Source organism: Dipodomys merriami, unplaced genomic scaffold (assembly GCF_024711535.1).
Source record: "Dipodomys merriami isolate MVZ:Mamm:240054 unplaced genomic scaffold, mDipMer1.0.p SCAF_106, whole genome shotgun sequence".
NCBI classification, from domain to species: Eukaryota; Metazoa; Chordata; class Mammalia; order Rodentia; family Heteromyidae; genus Dipodomys; species Dipodomys merriami.
In genome coordinates, this window is record NW_027202338.1 from 2,452,552 (window position 1) to 2,468,664 (window position 16,113).

The following is a 16,113-nucleotide window of genomic DNA, read 5'->3' on the forward strand; positions in this document are numbered from 1 at the left end:
CTACCACTTGAGCCACGGGGCCACTTCTGGTTTTCTTCTGGTTAACTGGAGATAAGGGTCTCACAGACTTTCCTGCCCAGGCTGGCTTTGAACTGCGATTCTCAGATCTCAGCCTCCTGAGTAGCTAGGATTACAGGTGTGAGCCACTGATACTTGGTTAGGATGTATCTTCTATGGATCTACCAGCCTCAGATGCTGGACTTGACCCTGAATCATCATCCTGAATTATGCTTTGTTAATGGTACACTTGGCCTGTACCAATCTATTCTCTCCTGTTATTGAACAGAACTTTGCTTTGGGTTTCTCAACTGTGGAATATTTTGTGGCTAGGACAACACTGTCTCCTTTGTCTCTCTCTCTCTCTCTCTCTCTTTTTTTTTTTTTTTTTTGGTCAGTTGTGGGGCTTGAACTCTGGGCTTGGGCACTGTCTCTGCGCTCTTCAGCTCAAGGCAAGCACTCTATCGCGTGAGCCACAGCACCACTTCCAGTTTTCTGGTGGTTTATTGGAGATAGGAGTCTCACAGTCTTTCCTGCCCGGGCTGGCTTTGAACTGCGATCCTCAGATCTCAGCCTCCTGAGTAGCTACGATGACAGGTGTGAGCCACCGGCGCCCGGCTCCTTTGTCTCGTTTTTGTGGCAGATCAGTCCTCAAACTCCATATCTGATGCTTTTTGCTCCTTGGATGAGGCTCTACCACCTGAGCCACGCCTCCACCCCCTGTCTTCCTTTCCTGTTTATTGGAATGTGTGGGTGATACCCCTAGTCTGTCCATCCGTCCTTCCTTCTTTTCTTCCTCCCTCCCTTCCTTCCTTGTCATTGCCCCTGCCCAGCCACACTAGAGACCCCAGGACCCCTCCTGCCCTCAGCCCCCGGCATCCCTGCAGCTCTCCCAGGCCCTGTGCCCCTGCTCAGTCACGTGACACAGGCTGGCCTGCCTGACAGGTGCACAGGAGGGCGATTGGAGGGTCTGACAACTTGATTCTTCGGGCCAGCATAGTGAGGATGGAGGAAAGGGCGAGTACCATGCAAACCAGAGCCCCTCAGCGCCTCACTCACTGCGCCTGTCCCCTCCCCAGCCCCAGGGACCCTGCGCTGCCCAGTCTGCTTCTCCAGAGGCCAGCCATGTCCTGAGGACTCACGGGAACACATCTGCCCCACGGGGTACACTCACTGCTACAATGGCACCCTCAGCCTCAGGGGAGGTAAATCTGGCCCCGTGGTGACCAAATGGGGGGGCATTGCACATTCAGATCTGGGTGTCTGGGGAGTAAGGGTAAACTGAGGCACGGCATGGGACCCAGAGGGGTAAGCAGGTTGCTGGCCTTCCCTGGGAGACTTGGATGGTCTTTGTGTCAGCCTCTCCGTGTCTCTCCTCTTTCCTCTGCTCTAGGAGGGATCTTCAGCGCTCTGCGGGTGCAGGGCTGCCTGCCCAGGCCGGGCTGCAACCTCCTCAATGGGACCCAGACAATCGGGGTCATGGATGTGAGTGAGAGCTGCGGTCCCCGGTCAGGTGAGCCCCAGCCCCAGCCCCAGCCGGGGACAGCAAGGCCCGGCCCTGCCCCGCAGCCCTGGGGAAGACCACAGGGTTGAAAGGCGTCCGTGGAGGCCTCGGGCCCAGCGAGGCAGCTGCTTCTCACCCACCCAGCACGTGCGAGGCCGGGAGGGGACCCCACGTGGTCTGTTTGTGACTTCCCTGGTTCACCTAAGTCCTCTGATTCCTTGAACCCCCAGATGCTCTGACGTGTTTCCGGGGAGTCATGCTGCAGTCTGGAAGTGGCTTTAACCAAGACCCTGAAGAGTGGAGTGCGAATGGGAAGCAGACATGCAATGTTGGGGAGATGTGTCAGGAGACACTGCTACTCATCGACGTAGGTATGTGCACGAGAGGAGGGGTTGGGAGGGCATGGTAAGGCCCCCACCCCTGTATTGTGTCCAGCACACCCATGTCTGTATTCTGTATTCTGTCCCCCACTTCCCCTCATGTCTGTATATCTCCATCCATCACAGCCTTTCTCTGCACCTTGATGTCCCCTGATTAAAACACTGAGGAAAAGCTGGGCACTGGTGGCTCACGCCTGTCATCCTAGCTACTCAGGAGGCTGAGATCTGAGGATCATGATTTAAAGCCAGCCTGGATGGGAATGTCCTGGAGATTCTTTATCTCCAATTAACAAGCAAAAAGCCAGAATTGAAGGTGTGGCTCAATTGGTAAAATACTAATCTTGAACAACAACAACAACAACAAAAACCTCAGGGAAAGAGTTCAAGCCCCAAGACCAGGCACAGGCATGCACTCGCGCACACACACACACACACACACACACACACACACACACACACACACACACACACACTCGCGCGCGCACACACACACACACACACACACACACACACACACACACACACACACACACACACACACACACAGGAACCTGAATGGCAACTCATTTATCTGTCTTCACCAGACACTAAACTGATGTGTATGTCTCTATGTATCCATCAGGACTTTAGTACTTAAGGCTGGTGCTCTATCACCTGCTCTATCACAGCTCTACTTCTGACTTTTTGCTGGTTAGTTTGGAGATAAGAACCTCACAGACTTTCCTACCAGGGCTGGCTTGGAACTTTTTTTGTTGGTCGTGGGGCTTGAACTCTGGGCCTGGGTGCTGTCCCTCAGCTCTTCAGCTCAAGGCTAGCGCTCTACCACTTGAGCCACAGCTCTTCTGGTTTTCTCGTGGGTTTTTTGTTTTGTTTTTTGTTTTAATTGGAGATAAGAGTCTCATGGACTTTCTTGCCTGGGCTGGCTTTGAACCACAATCCTCAGATCTCAGCCTCCTGAGTAGCTAGGATTACAGGCGTGAGCCACCAGCTCCCAGCTTGCCTTGGAACTTTGATCCTCAGCTCTCAGCCTCAGGTGCCAGGATGACAGGCGGGAGCCACCAACACCAAGCTGGCCTGCACCATTCTAACGAGGGATTGCATTTACCCTCCATGGAGCGAGCACCCGGCCCAGTTCTCGCTTTCTTCCTCCCCCAGGACCCAGGGCAATCCTGGTGGGGAGCAAAGGCTGCGGGGTCGCCAGGGGACAGGAGTCACAGGGCGTCTCCATCCATTCTCGGCCCCCTGGAATTCTGGTGGCTTCCTACAGCCGGTTCTGCTCCTCAAACTTGTGCAACAATGCCAACAGCAGCAGTGTCCTGCTTTCATCCCTTCAGCGAGGTATGGGGTGCAGGGGCCTGTGGGAACCTCTGTGCTTGGGGATCCGGTGGGTGGCTGCAGCTGAGAAGCAGAGCTGTGTACCCCCAACCTACTCTGTGCTCCCCAGCTCCCCTTGTGCCAGGAGACGTGCAGTGTCCTGCCTGTGTGCAGATCTTTGGCTCATGCTCCTCCAGTTCCACACTTGTCACCTGTCCTAAGGGCGCCACCCACTGCTACAGTGGGAGCTTCCAAATGTTTGGAGGTGAGTGCTCAGGACGATGGCAGCCCAGACCCCCTCCCCCCCCTGGGGCTGAGGGAGGAGATGAGGTCTGAACCCCTGGGTCTGAGGGAGGAGGCTGGGACCTAGACCCCTGTGCATAAGAATAGTACTGGGGGGCTGGGAAGGTGGCTCAGTGGTAGAGCGCTTGCCTTGCATGCATGAGGCCCTGGGTTTGATTCCTCAGCACCACATAAGCAGAAAAAGCTGGAAGTGGTGCTGTGGTTCAAGTGGTAGAGTGCTCACCTTGAGCTGAAGAACTCAGGGACAGCACCCAGGCCCAGAGTTCAGGCCCCATGACCGACAAAAAAAAAAAAAAGAAAAAGAATAGTACTAGGGGGCTGGGAGTTGGGCTTAGTGGTAGAGTGCTTGTCTAGCATATGAAGCCCTGGGATTCCTCCGTACCACATACACAGGAAAAGCCACAAGTGGCGCTGTGGCTCAACTGGTAGAGCGCTAGCCTTAAGCAAAAGAAGCACCCAGGCCCTGAGTTCAAGCCCCAGGAACTGGCAAAAACAAACAAAAAGAATAGTACTGGGGCCAGGTGTAGGTGGCTCACACCTGTAATCCTAGCTACTCAGGAGGCTGAGATCTCAAGATTGTGGTTCAAAACCAGCCAGGGCAGGAAAGTCCATGAGACTCTTATCTCCAACGAATCACCCCCACCCCACCCCCCAAAAAAGGCAAATGGAGCTGTTTCTCAAGTGGTAGAGCACTAGCCTTGAGCAATAAAAGCTGACAGACAGTGCCTAGGCCCTGAGTTCAAGCCCTAGTACCTTCACCCAAAAAAAGAATTGTACTGGGATCTGGCCCCTTGGGACTGAGAAAGGAGGATCTGGGGACCTGAACTGGATCTGAGGCGGGGGGAGCCAGGCCCTTGAATCCTGGGTATAAGGGAGGAGGCAGGCAGTGTGCACCCCGACTCCTTTGACCTCTGTTAAAGTGCACCCCTCCCTGACTGGAATTTCTTTTTTTCTTTCTTTCTTTCTTTTTTTTTTTTTTTTTTTTTTTTTGTCGGTCATGGGGCTTGAACTCTGGGCCTGGGCGCTGTCCCTCAGCTCTTCAGCTCAAGGCGAGCGCTCTACCACTTGAGCTACAGAGCCACTTCCGGTTTTCTGGTGGTTTATTGGAGATAGGAGTCTCACGGTCTCTCCTGCCCGGGCTGGCTTTGAACCACGATCCTCAGCTCTCAGCCTCCTGAGTAGCTAGGATGACAGGCGGGAGCCGCCAGCGCCCCGCCTCCTGACTGGAATTTCATCCTGCAGGCGGACTGTCCTCCCCGCTGACCGTTCAGGGCTGCATGGCCCCAAACTCTGCATCCCTGCTGAACCGCACCCAGAACATCGGGATCTTCTCGGTGACAGAAAGCTTTGAGAATAAGGAGGCCAAAAAGGCCAAGAATTTCCACCTTAACAGCGCTGCCCTTGGCGCCTGCCTGGCTCCAGTCTTGGGACTGGGGCTGGCTTTGGGTGTGATGAGCTTTTCCCTTCCTGCTAATCTTATTTCCCTGTGATCTGGGTGACAGGAGCCCGCATTGCTCTCCTAATCCCACAGCCCACTGACCTCCCCGCCACCCAAGGGCCAGTTCTCAGAAAAAACCTCCCCTCCCCCTTTCTACAAGTATAGATTGCCCCTCATGAGATTGTCTGCAGCAGCTGCCCGATTTCACAACTAATAACTTCCTCATTTTTTTAAATACTTAAACCCTGAACCTGCCAGGTGCCAGAAAGCCAGAAGTGACGCTGTGGCTCAAGTGATACAGTGCTACACTTGAATTAAAAAGCTCAGAGACAGTGCCCAGGCCCAGAGTTCAAGTCCCACAACCAACAAAAATAAACCTGGACGGACACACACACACACATACACACACACACACACACACACACACACACACACACACGTACCCTGTGCCCCTTGTATTTCTGATCTGCCTGGTGGTCCTTAGCACCCCTGTGCATCAGTGATTAAAGTCTGATCTGATCTGTTGAGATCTCCATTTCCTTTGATTCTGTCTCTCCTCCACCCCCCTGCTTCTGTGCTTCAAGCTCTCACTTAACTTTTTCCCTTCAAGACAAGTGCTCTACCACTTGAGCCACAGCTCCACTTCTGGTTTTTTTTTTTTTTTGCCAGCCTGGGGCTTGAACTCAGGGCCTGGGCACTGTCCCTGAGCTTCTTTTTGCTCAAGGCTAACACTACCACTAGAGCCATAGTGCCACTTCTAGCTGTCTCTATATGGTACTGAGGAATCAAACCCAGGGCTTCATGCATGGTAGGTAAGCACTATACCACTAGGCCATATTCTCAGCTCTCTCTCTTTTTTTTTTTTTGCTGGATAATTGGAATGAAATCTCCCAGCCTTTCCTGCCCAGGGTTCATTTTGAACCACATCTCAGCCTTCTGAGTATCTAGGATTCCAGAGACAGGGACCCAGCTCGCTGTGATTCTACCTGAAATGATCTTCCCATCCCCTCTATATACGTTCACCCTCCACATGCACCCGCACATACTCTGTCCACCTGATAATACACTAAGAGCCCAGGAGCAACTGAACTTGTCTTGTGGGGAAGTGGACATTAAAGGACTGGCCACATGTGTCTGATAACCAAGTCCCCGTTCTTCCTCCCAATGCTGGGATTCATCTATGTCAGGGGAAGATGTTCATTCAGTGAGAGACGTGTGTCTTCATCATGCCTTGCATTTGGGTTTTACCATGACTCAGGAGGTAAAGATACAGAGGGCACTTGCTTCCTTATCAGCCAGGGTCCAAGTGAAGGGGAGGTAGTGGGATTGTTGATATAGGCTAGGGAGTGGACAAAAAGGTTAGCACTTTCCTAGTGCTGTTCATTTGCATCCTAGGCCAGAAAAGGGGAGGAACAAGAGCTATAGGTGGAAGAGAGAGGGGACAGTTCACCTTACAGGAATTCTGACTTCAGGCTGAAAAGTGTATGCAGCCTATACTCTATAGGAAAAGATTATTGGGGGGAGAGGAATCATATTCCAGCCTCACTCTCCTGTTGGGGCTCCCTGATGGCTATGCAGTTGAAAGCCATAGGGCAGGAGATCCCATTGATGCAATTCCCCTAGAAATCACTCACAGCACCAAGAAGGGGAAAAAAGGGAAGAAAACTGAATCCAGGAAGAGGAAGGAGACTCCACAATCCATCCCCTTCTCCCTAAGCATCCACACTTTCCCCTGGTCAAGTTGGAAGTCCGAGGCCTCCGTACACAAGGCCACAGTTTCTCTGAACCATTCCTCAGTCGTTTCAATGTGTGATAACAATAATGAAGTCAATTCTCCTACTGCCTGGAACCACCAGTAGTTCATAAATCATCAGGAGAAGATGAAGGTGGAGATAACACAGTTGCTCAGGTCCTAGGTGTGAAGACACCGAGAATCAAGGTTAGAAGCCAGCCTGAGAAGACCAATCCAGGATTAACCTGCAACAAAAGCTACAAGTGGAGATGTGGCTCAAGTGGTCAAGCACCAGTCTTGAGCTGAAGAGGCTGAGAGGTTGAGCCCCAATACCAGCACAGAGGGCAAGGCGAGAAGAGCAAAGGGGGACTGGGGGGGGGGTCTGGGATGCAATCTCTACCCCCAGGGCTGGCCTAGCCCTTCTTCCTCCACCATCTCCCTCTAGCATTCCCTAACTGGCAAAGTCTCCACCTGTGTTTTTGTGCTGGTTCATTGGAGATAAGAGTCCCATGGACTTTCCTGCCCGGGCTGGCTTTGAACTATGATCCTCACATCTCAGCCTCCCGGAGTAGCTAGGATGACAGGTGTGAGACACCGGCGCCCGGCTTAAAGCATAAACTATAGAGACCCCTACAGGGACCCAGAGGAGGCCGTGGAGGAGGCCGGGGCAGCCGAACGGGGAGGGTTAAGGAGAGGCGAGGCTGTCTGGACAGGCCATGTGGTTCGGCGGTCAGAGTCAAGCGTTTCCGCTGGGGATGCGCGGGCACGCGCGGGGATGCGCGGGCACGCGGGACACGCGCGGATGTGCAGAGCTCAGCTCCAACCCCCTTTTTGCCCGTTTGACTGCTGCGCATGCGTGCCACCATCTGGGCTTACCAGTAATTGGCTGTCCAGGAGCCAATCAGATGCAGCGACTCTCTGAGCTCATTGGCTGAAAAAAAAAAATCTCTCGTGCGAGCCAATAAGACTTCGAGTGTCCCCTCTGGCCCCGCCCTCCGTAACTCACTGAGTCTCCGTGCAGAAGAAGGCTCCAGAACACCCTGTGAGGTTCGGTGAGGTCATTTGGTAGCGGGCGGGAACGCCACTGCCTAAAGAGGGGCGCGGGGGAGAGAAGCAGCCATGGACTCTAGGTCTGAGGGAGGAGGCTAGGCCGTGGATCCTCGAGTCTGAGGGAAGAGGCCTGGGGTCTGGACTTCTGGGCCTGAGGCTGAAGGCTGGGTCTTGATTGCTGGGCCTGAGGGAGGAGGCTAGGGCCTGGACCCCTGGGCCTGTGGGAGGAGGCTAGGGCCTGGACCCCTGGGCCTGTGGGAGGAGGCTAGGGTCTGGACCCCTGGGTCTGAGGGAGGAGGCTGGGGTCTGGACCCCTGGGTCTGAGGGAGGAGGCTGGGGTCTGGACCCCTAGGGTCTGAGGAGGAAGCTGGGCCTGGATTCCTGGGTCTGAAAGAAATCGTAGGTATGAGGGAGAAGGAGCTGGCTGCCTGGATTCCTGGGTTTGAGAGGAACCAGGCCTCTAACTTGGGGCCCCACAATCATGTGTCCTTTGGGAAAAGAAGGCGGGCCCAGGCTCTCAGAATCTCACGTGCCACAGAGGGAGGGGCTGAGATCCTGAGATTTGGGACCTTGAGAATCAATTTAAACGTGGATTGCAGGGTCTGAGGGAAAGGGGTCTTTCGGCCTCATCAGTGCGCAGAAGTGGAAGAGTATGAAATTGCTGGATTTCTTGGTGTTAGGGAATAGGTGGCTGGATCTGAGAACACATCTGCAGAACATGAGGCATGATTAAGTTGTCACCTTGCTCTAGCTCACCAACCACTTAGAATCAGACTTCATTTAGGAGCCCCAGGCTAATATACCATACAATTCTACCCCAAGGGCTGGGAAGGTGGCTCAGTGGTAGAGCGCTTGCCTTGCATTCCTGAGGCCCTAGGTTCGATTCCTCAGCACCATATTAGCAAAAAGAAAAAAGCCAGAAGTGGCACTGTGGCTCAAGTGGTAGAGCGCTAGCCTTGAGCTGAAGAGCTGAGGGACAGCGCCCAGGCCCAGAGTTCAGGCCCCACGACCGGACCCAAAAAAAACCCAAACAATTCTACCCCAAAGCCAGCATTCACTGGAAGCCTAGATTCATGGTACTAAATGTGGGCTGAAGTGTTACCTTTGCTCCATTAAATCACAGATCCTGCTCGATTTTTCCTAACCTCTCTGCAAGAAGCCATGGGAAGCCTCCATATCCACTATCTGCTGTTCCTCTTCCTGCTAAGAGCCTCCTTGACCGGTGTGTGCATGGGCAGCCAGCTCGCAGAGGATGGAGTAGTGTTTAAACAAAAAAAAAGTGCTGGGCATCAGTAGCTCATGCCTGAAATCCTAGTTACTCAGGAGGCTGACATCTGAGGATTGCAGTTCAAAGCCAGCCCAGGCTGGAAAGTCCGTGAGACTCTTATCTCCAATGAACCACCAGAAAACCGGAAATGGTGCTGTGGCTCAAGTGGTAAAACGCTAGCCTTGAGCTGAAGAGCTCAGGGACAGCGCCCAGGCCCAGAGTTGAAGCCCTACAACCAACAAAAAAAAATTAGAGGGTTGGAGGTATGGCTCAGATGGTAGAATGCCAGCCAGTGATCAAACACAAGCATCAGTGAGTTCAACTCCCAGTCTCAGACAAATGTGGAATGTGGCCTAGTGGTAGAGTGCATGCCTAGTATGCATGAAGCCCTGGGTTTGATTCCTCAGTACCACATAAGCTGAAAAAGCTGAAAAGTAGTGCTGTGGCTCAAGTGGTAGAGTGCTAGCCTTGAGAGAAATAAAGATCAGGAACAGTGCCCAGGCCCTGAGTTCAAGCCCCAGGACTAGCAAAAAAAAAAAAAAAATGAAGTGATGCTGTGGCTCAAGTGGTAGATCGCTAGCCTTGAGCTGAAGAGCTCAAGGACAGCACCCTGGCTCAGAGTTCAAGCTCCATGACTGACCCCTCCCCCCCCCAAAAAAAGACTCCTTCTCCTTTGAGCTGGGAAGGTGGCTCAGTGGTAGAGTACTTGCCTCACATACATAAGGCCCTGGGTTCGATTCCTCAGCACCACATTAAAAGAAAGACCTAGAAGTGGTGCTGTGGCTCAAGTGGTAGAGCGCTAGCCTTGAGCTGAAGAGCTCAGGGACAGTGCCCAGGCCCAGAGTTCAGGCCCCACAACCAACAAAAAAGAAAGAAAGGAAAGAAGGAAGGCCTGTAATCCTAGCTACTTAGGAGGCTGAGATCTAAGGCTCACAGTTCAAAGCCAGCCCGGACAAGAAAACCTGTGAGACTTATTGCCAGTTAATAGCAAAAAGCCAAAAGTAGAGTGTGGCTCAAGTGGTAGAGTGCTAACCTTGAGTATATAAAAAGCTGAGAAAGTGCCCAGGCCCTGAGTTCAAGTCCCCCCACAAAAAAGTGTGCCTTTTGCTGCACACAAGAAGGTCAAATGCTTATTGTTCTTACTTTTCCCCCCAGTGGCCAACGATCTGTATTGTCATGTGGGTAAGTTGAGGACTGTGGAAAACTTCCCAGTGACCTGGTTCACAGAGAAGATTGAGACATGTGAGGACAACCAGTTGCTTTGCCAAGAAACAGTAATAATGATCAAATCAGGTAAAATGAGACACGGCGGTTGAGTGCGAGGGGGTAATCATGTTGTTTCCTCTACCCAGGCCAAGCAGGTCCCCCCTCCCCCTCTCCCTTCCTCCCTCCTGTCTCCTCACAGGATCCAGGATAGCTATCTTGGCTACTAAAGGCTGTGTCTCTGAAGGATCCAAAGCTGTGACTTACATCCAGAACTCAGAATTCCCCGGCCTGATTGTAGTCTCCTACAGCAACTACTGCGACATTTCCCTGTGCAATGACATAAAGTACTTGTCACGGATTTGGAAACCACGAGAGGAGATCCCAGGTGCCCAACAAGGCGGGAGATAAGTGCCAAGAGAAATGCCACACACACACACACACACACACACACACACACACACACACACACACACACCTCTCCCAGCTGATGACCTACACACACACACACACACACACACACACACCTCCCAGCTGATGACCTACACACACACACACACACACACACACACACACACACACACACACACACACACACACACACACACACACACACACACACACACACACACACACACACACACACACACACACACACACACACACACACACACACACCTCTCCCAGCTGATGACCTATCCTGTCCTACATTGTTTCCTTTGGAGTCTTAAGGACTGCTCAGAGCAGAGAGCTGCCAGGACCTCTTTTTATTTAGTTTTTGTTGTTGTTATTTTTTTAGTGCCAGTACCAGGGTTTGAACATAGCGAGGGCTCTAACATTTGAGACATACCTCCAGTTCTGGCCCTGTCTTTTCTCTCATTTATTGTGTTGGATCTGGGACTGATAAATAGAACCCTTAACCATGGAGATATATAATATATATACTTATATTTTTTTAATTTTTAATTTTTTGTCGGTCATGGAACTTGAACTTAGTCCCTAAGCTCTTTTTTGCTCAAGGCTAGTGCTCTACCACTTGAGCTACAGCACCACTTTCATTTTTCTGGTGGTTAGTCAGAGGTAAGAGTCCCACGGACTTTCCTGCCCAGGCTGGCTTTCAACTACACTCCTCAGACCTCAGCCTCCTGAGTAGCTAGGAGCCATGAGCCACCAGCACCCAGCAGTGTGGGTTGTTAAAAACAACAGGTGCCAGTGATTCAGGCCTATAATCCTACATCCTCAGAAGGCTGAGCTCTAAAGATCTTAGTTCAAAGCTATCCCAATGGGGCTGGGAAGGTATTGGTTATGTGCTTGCCTTGCATGTATAAGGCCCTGGGTTCAATTCCTGAGCACCACATAAGCAGAAAAAGCTGGAAGTGGTGCTGTGGCTCAAGTGGTAGGGCGCTACCCTTGAGCTGAAGAGGTGAGGTTCAGCGCCCACACCCTGAGTTCAAGCCTCAGTATTGACACATAAAAACAAAACAAAACAAAACGATGCAGCCTTACTTGTGTCTATCATCTGAATATAAACTCTATGAGGCTTTTTTGTTTATTTTGTGCTTTTTATGGTACTGGGGTTTGAACTCAGAGCCTCGTGTTCGCTGGGCAGGTGCTCTACCCTTTGAGCCACACCTCCAGCCCTCCACTCCACAACTTAATGGATCTTCAGATCTCAGGTGGGCTCACATCCTCCAGCCTTTGTTTTTGCTGTTTCTTTTGCTTCCCCCACCTACACCCCATTTTCATATCATCCACCTGCATCCATTCTCCTTCACCACGCAGACTTCACCTCTTCCAAGATATTTACTGTATGGGCTGGGAAGGTGGCTCAGTGGTAGAGCGCTTGCCTTGCATGCATGAGGCCCTGGGGTTGATTCCTCAGCACCACATAAGCAGAAAAAGCCAGAAGTGGTGCTGTGGTAAAGCACTAGCCTTGAGCTGAAGAGCTGAGGGACAGCGCCCAGGCCCAGAGTTCAAGCCCCATGACCGACAAAAAAAAAAAAAAAAAAAAAGCTATCTGTGTTGCACACAGCTCCGAGCTGCATCATTGTGTATTGCTCTCGTGTCTTTTTCCTTAGAGACCCAGGTGCCGGAAGGCTCCTTTGTCAGCCCTCCATCTCCCCACCTAAGCAGGCGTCCATGTGCTATAGAGGAGATTGGGACAGGTGGCCTAGGAGCCAGGGGTGGATGGGGCAGCTGCAGCAAGACGGCAGCAGGACAGATGCGGGGGAGCAGCAGGACAGGTGTTGAGGAGAAAAAGCAATGAGACAGGACACCACTCTTTTTAATTTTCTTTTTCGCCAGTCCTGGGGCTTGAACTCAGGGCCTGAGCGCTGTCCCCTGAGCTTCTTTTGCTCAAGGCTAGTGCTCTACCACTTGAGCCACAGCACCACGTCTGGCTTTTTTCCTTTTCTTTCTTTCTTTTTTTTTTTTTTTTTGTCGGTCGTGGGGCTTGAACTCTGGGCCTGGGCGCTGTCCCTCAGCTCTTCAGCTCAAGGCTAGCACTCTACCACTTGAGCCACAGCGCCACTTAGGGCTTTTTCTGCTTATGTGGTGCTGAGGAATCAAACCCAGGGCCTCATGCACGCAAGGCAAGCACTCTACCACTGAGCCACCTTCCCAGCCCCACTCTTAACTATTGCTCTCATCCCCTCCAGTGTCCAATATGTCCACGAGCATCCACTGCCCCACCTGCGTGGCTCTGGGATCCTGTTTCAATGTTTCCTCTCTGCCTTGTCCCCGCGGTATAAATGGATGCTACGCAGGGAGAATCATGTTCTCAGGAGGTAAAGTGACGGGCGGGCGCGCCAGGTGGCTCCGCCCCTCAGGATTTCCCTGTGAGTCCCTAACACGCATGTCTCCCATCCCTTCTTGTTCCACAGAAGGCATTGACTCGCCTGTGGAGGTCAAAGGCTGTTCAAGCATGACCCATTGCGAGCTGATGAATGGATTCTCCATGATAGGACCCCTCTCTGTGTCGGAAGTGTGCCCGCATCCCTCTTTCCTGCAACGAAGGGCTGAAAGCCGGGCGCCCTGGCCGTGCCTGCCAGGACGGGGTTTACAGCTGCTGACTCCGTTGCTGGGGCCGCTGGCCCACCTTCTCTGAGGAGGTGTCCCGAGCGCTGGAGCTCAGCGTGTCCGCTTCCACTGTGCGCCTCCGCCGCCGCCCCGCCAGGCCATGGGTATGCTGGACAGGAGAAAGACACACTGCGTGTATCCGACATGCCCAATAAAAGTTGCCTGTGATTTGTGTGTGCGCCTCAAGATCAGAAGTGGAGCTGGGCGCTGGTGGCTCATGCCTGTCATCCGAGCTACTCAGGAGGCTGAGATCTGAGGATCACAGTTCGATGCCAGCTCAGGCAGGAACATCCGAGAGACTATCTCCAATGAACCACCTGGAAATCGGGAGTGGAGCTGTGGCTCACAGTGGTAGAGCACTAGCCTTTAGCAAAATTGCCTAAGAACAGTGCTCAGGCCCCAAGTTCAAGCCCCACAACAGGCAAAAAAAAAATTAGAAGTAGCATTTTAGCATTGGCTTCCCCCATCCCACATTTTCCAGACGGAGTATCTGACCTCTGGAAAACAAGAGCGAGTTGCTTACATTTACACAACATATGGACAAGGCCGCGTGTAGTGAGGCCTGCCTGCCATCCTGCACGGGCTGCAGCGCAAGGCCACATCTCAAAAGAGACAAAACGGATTGAGAACCAGAGCTAGGCACAGAGCCAGCGTGTGAGCTTAGCTCCTTTGATTATGGGATTGTTTTTTTCTCTCTACCAGGCCACCATCCCCACGCCACTCCCAGATCACATGAAGGCAAAGCCAGATGATCTGTTATTTCCTAGGAGGCCTGGCAGAGTGGAAACTCTGACTTGTCTGTTTCTCCAGTGAAAATGGCCCTGTTTCCCTATATGGCGTGGTGAGTGAAATAAGGCAGACACACAGATGCTGGAGTTGTGTGAATTCTTTTCTACAAAAAGCACAAACAAACTGGGTGCTGGTGACTCACACCTCTAATTCTGGCTACTCAGGAGGCTGAAATCTGAGGCTTGTGGTTCAAAGCCAGCCTAGGCAGAAAAGTCCATGAGACTACCCCTGAACCAGAAATGGAGCTATGGCTCAAGTGGTAGAGTGTTAGCCTTGCACACAAGAAGCTCAGGGACAGCACTAAGGACTGGAAAAACAGAACAAAACAAAAAATAAACTGAGTCTCTCCCAACTGAGACACAGGTAATCACTGATTGCTGAAATGCAAGGAAATTGACACTCTGGAAATACCTTGTTTTGTTTTTTAGAAAATTTTATTTCAATATTATTTCTACATTCAAGCCCCTTTTCTAGGGGATGACACTTAGAGACCAGATTAATCCACACCCTTTGATAGCCACATCCTGCTTAATTTCACTTGGCTTACAGCAGACACCACAAAATATCTGTAAGTAGTTATATAAATTTGTACAACTTACAAAATTTATGGAAATAACTTTTTTTTTTTTTTGGTCAGCTGTGGGGCTTGAACTCTGGGCCTGGACGCTGTCCTTGCGTTCTTCAGCTCAAGGCGATCGCTCTACCCCTTGAGCCACAGCACCACTTCCAGTTTTCTAGTGGTTTATTGGAGATAAGAGTCTCATGGACTTTCCTACCAGAGCTGGCTTTGAACCTCGATCCTCAGATCTCAGCCTCCTGAGCAGCTAGGATGACAGGCATGAGCCACTGGCCCCCGGCTGGAAATACCTTTTTAAAAATGACTTTGAGTGCATGTACATTTGTAATGTGAGGATGTTTCACAGTGACATTCACTTTGAGCACAACAGTTCACTTTGAACACATTGACCCCTTCCATCACATCCCCCCCATGCAATTAGGGGTGATCACTTCCAAATATCGATTCCCGAGGGGAAAACCCGGAAAGTCTTCAGTGACAATTCTCAGGGCAGGATTGAAAGGCAGATGGCAACATTTTGGCCATAAAAATCTCTAGTGTTATTATCCACTCAGCTTCTCAAAGCCTGTGAGCCCCCGGGGGGAGGCAGGGAGGTCACCCCAAGAAATCCCAAGCCCAAGGTCCTAACAAAAGCTACAGCTGGGACCAGCCTAGCCCCTCCACCGCACAGCTGTCCTAATCTGCTGCTACCAGGCAACCCAACCAGCTCCTCCTGTTACGGGAGCTTCTAGAACCATTTGGTCTGATTGTTTTTACAAGCAGCCAGCTTCCCTGGGAAACTGGCTTGTGCAAACCTCTAAATTTCCCTTGCTCATAAAATGGAAATAATTATAGCCCTGACTTTCCTGCCACACATGGGTGGCAGCTTTGCGTTTGGGCATGCACTTGGTGAGGTCCCGGCCACAGCTCAGAGACAGCACAGCTTTGAGGAAAGTCAGCACAGCGCACACCAACATCTGTATTTACAAACCAACACTTTACCCGAGGCAAAAAGTCCAGCCAAGCCAGGCGCTGGTGGTTCACGCCTGTAATCCTAGCTACTCATCAGGCCGAGATCTGAGGATCATGGTTCAAAACCAGCCTGGGCAGGAAAGTCCATGAGACTCTTCTCTCTGGGGAACTACCAGAAAAGTAGCGCTGTGGCTCAAAGTGGTAGAGCACTAACCTTGAGCAAAAGAGCTCAAGTAATAAAGGCAAAAATTGATTTTTAAGGCAATAGGTAAATAAGTAGATAGAAAATAGGTAATTGACAGATGACAGGTTGACAAATGATATATAGGTAAATGATTGATAGGTTGATAGATGAATGATAGATGTAGTTAGGTAGTGGATATAGGTAGATAGGTAAATAGATGGATATGCGGATAGATAGATGATAGGTATGCAGGTAGACAGAGCATTTGTAGCACACACCCTTTGCCCAACATTCTAAAGGCAATCAGAGTCACTCCAGGCCATCTGTGAAGGTTTAAAAAGTTCCT

The 16,113-nt window shown here is 51.5% G+C and overlaps 2 protein-coding genes across 4 annotated transcripts in view; both read left to right on the forward strand.

Moving 5' to 3' along the window:
• LOC138813490 (CD177 antigen-like) overlaps positions 1 to 6,069 on the forward strand; it is a 74,323-nt gene extending 68,254 nt beyond the window's left edge. For all 3 annotated transcript variants that reach the window (XM_070001938.1, XM_070001943.1, XM_070001935.1), the window contains 6 exons: positions 1,077 to 1,202; positions 1,391 to 1,510; positions 1,732 to 1,872; positions 3,037 to 3,219; positions 3,326 to 3,460; positions 4,741 to 6,069. In XM_070001938.1, the coding sequence (XP_069858039.1) occupies positions 1,077 to 1,202; positions 1,391 to 1,510; positions 1,732 to 1,872; positions 3,037 to 3,219; positions 3,326 to 3,460; positions 4,741 to 4,988 (953 nt within the window). In that variant the 3' untranslated portion in view covers positions 4,989 to 6,069. The remainder of the gene's footprint in view (positions 1 to 1,076; positions 1,203 to 1,390; positions 1,511 to 1,731; positions 1,873 to 3,036; positions 3,220 to 3,325; positions 3,461 to 4,740) is intronic.
• A 1,610-nt stretch (positions 6,070 to 7,679) lies between these two features.
• LOC138813655 (testis-expressed protein 101-like) lies at positions 7,680 to 13,425 on the forward strand. Its single transcript, XM_070002055.1, has 6 exons — positions 7,680 to 7,720; positions 8,842 to 8,940; positions 10,141 to 10,278; positions 10,391 to 10,576; positions 12,846 to 12,974; positions 13,071 to 13,425. Exons 2-6 carry the CDS (start codon positions 8,880 to 8,882, stop codon positions 13,292 to 13,294), a joined length of 738 nt encoding a protein of 245 aa, XP_069858156.1. The 5' UTR covers positions 7,680 to 7,720; positions 8,842 to 8,879; the 3' UTR covers positions 13,295 to 13,425.
• The last annotated feature ends 2,688 nt before the right edge of the window (positions 13,426 to 16,113 follow it).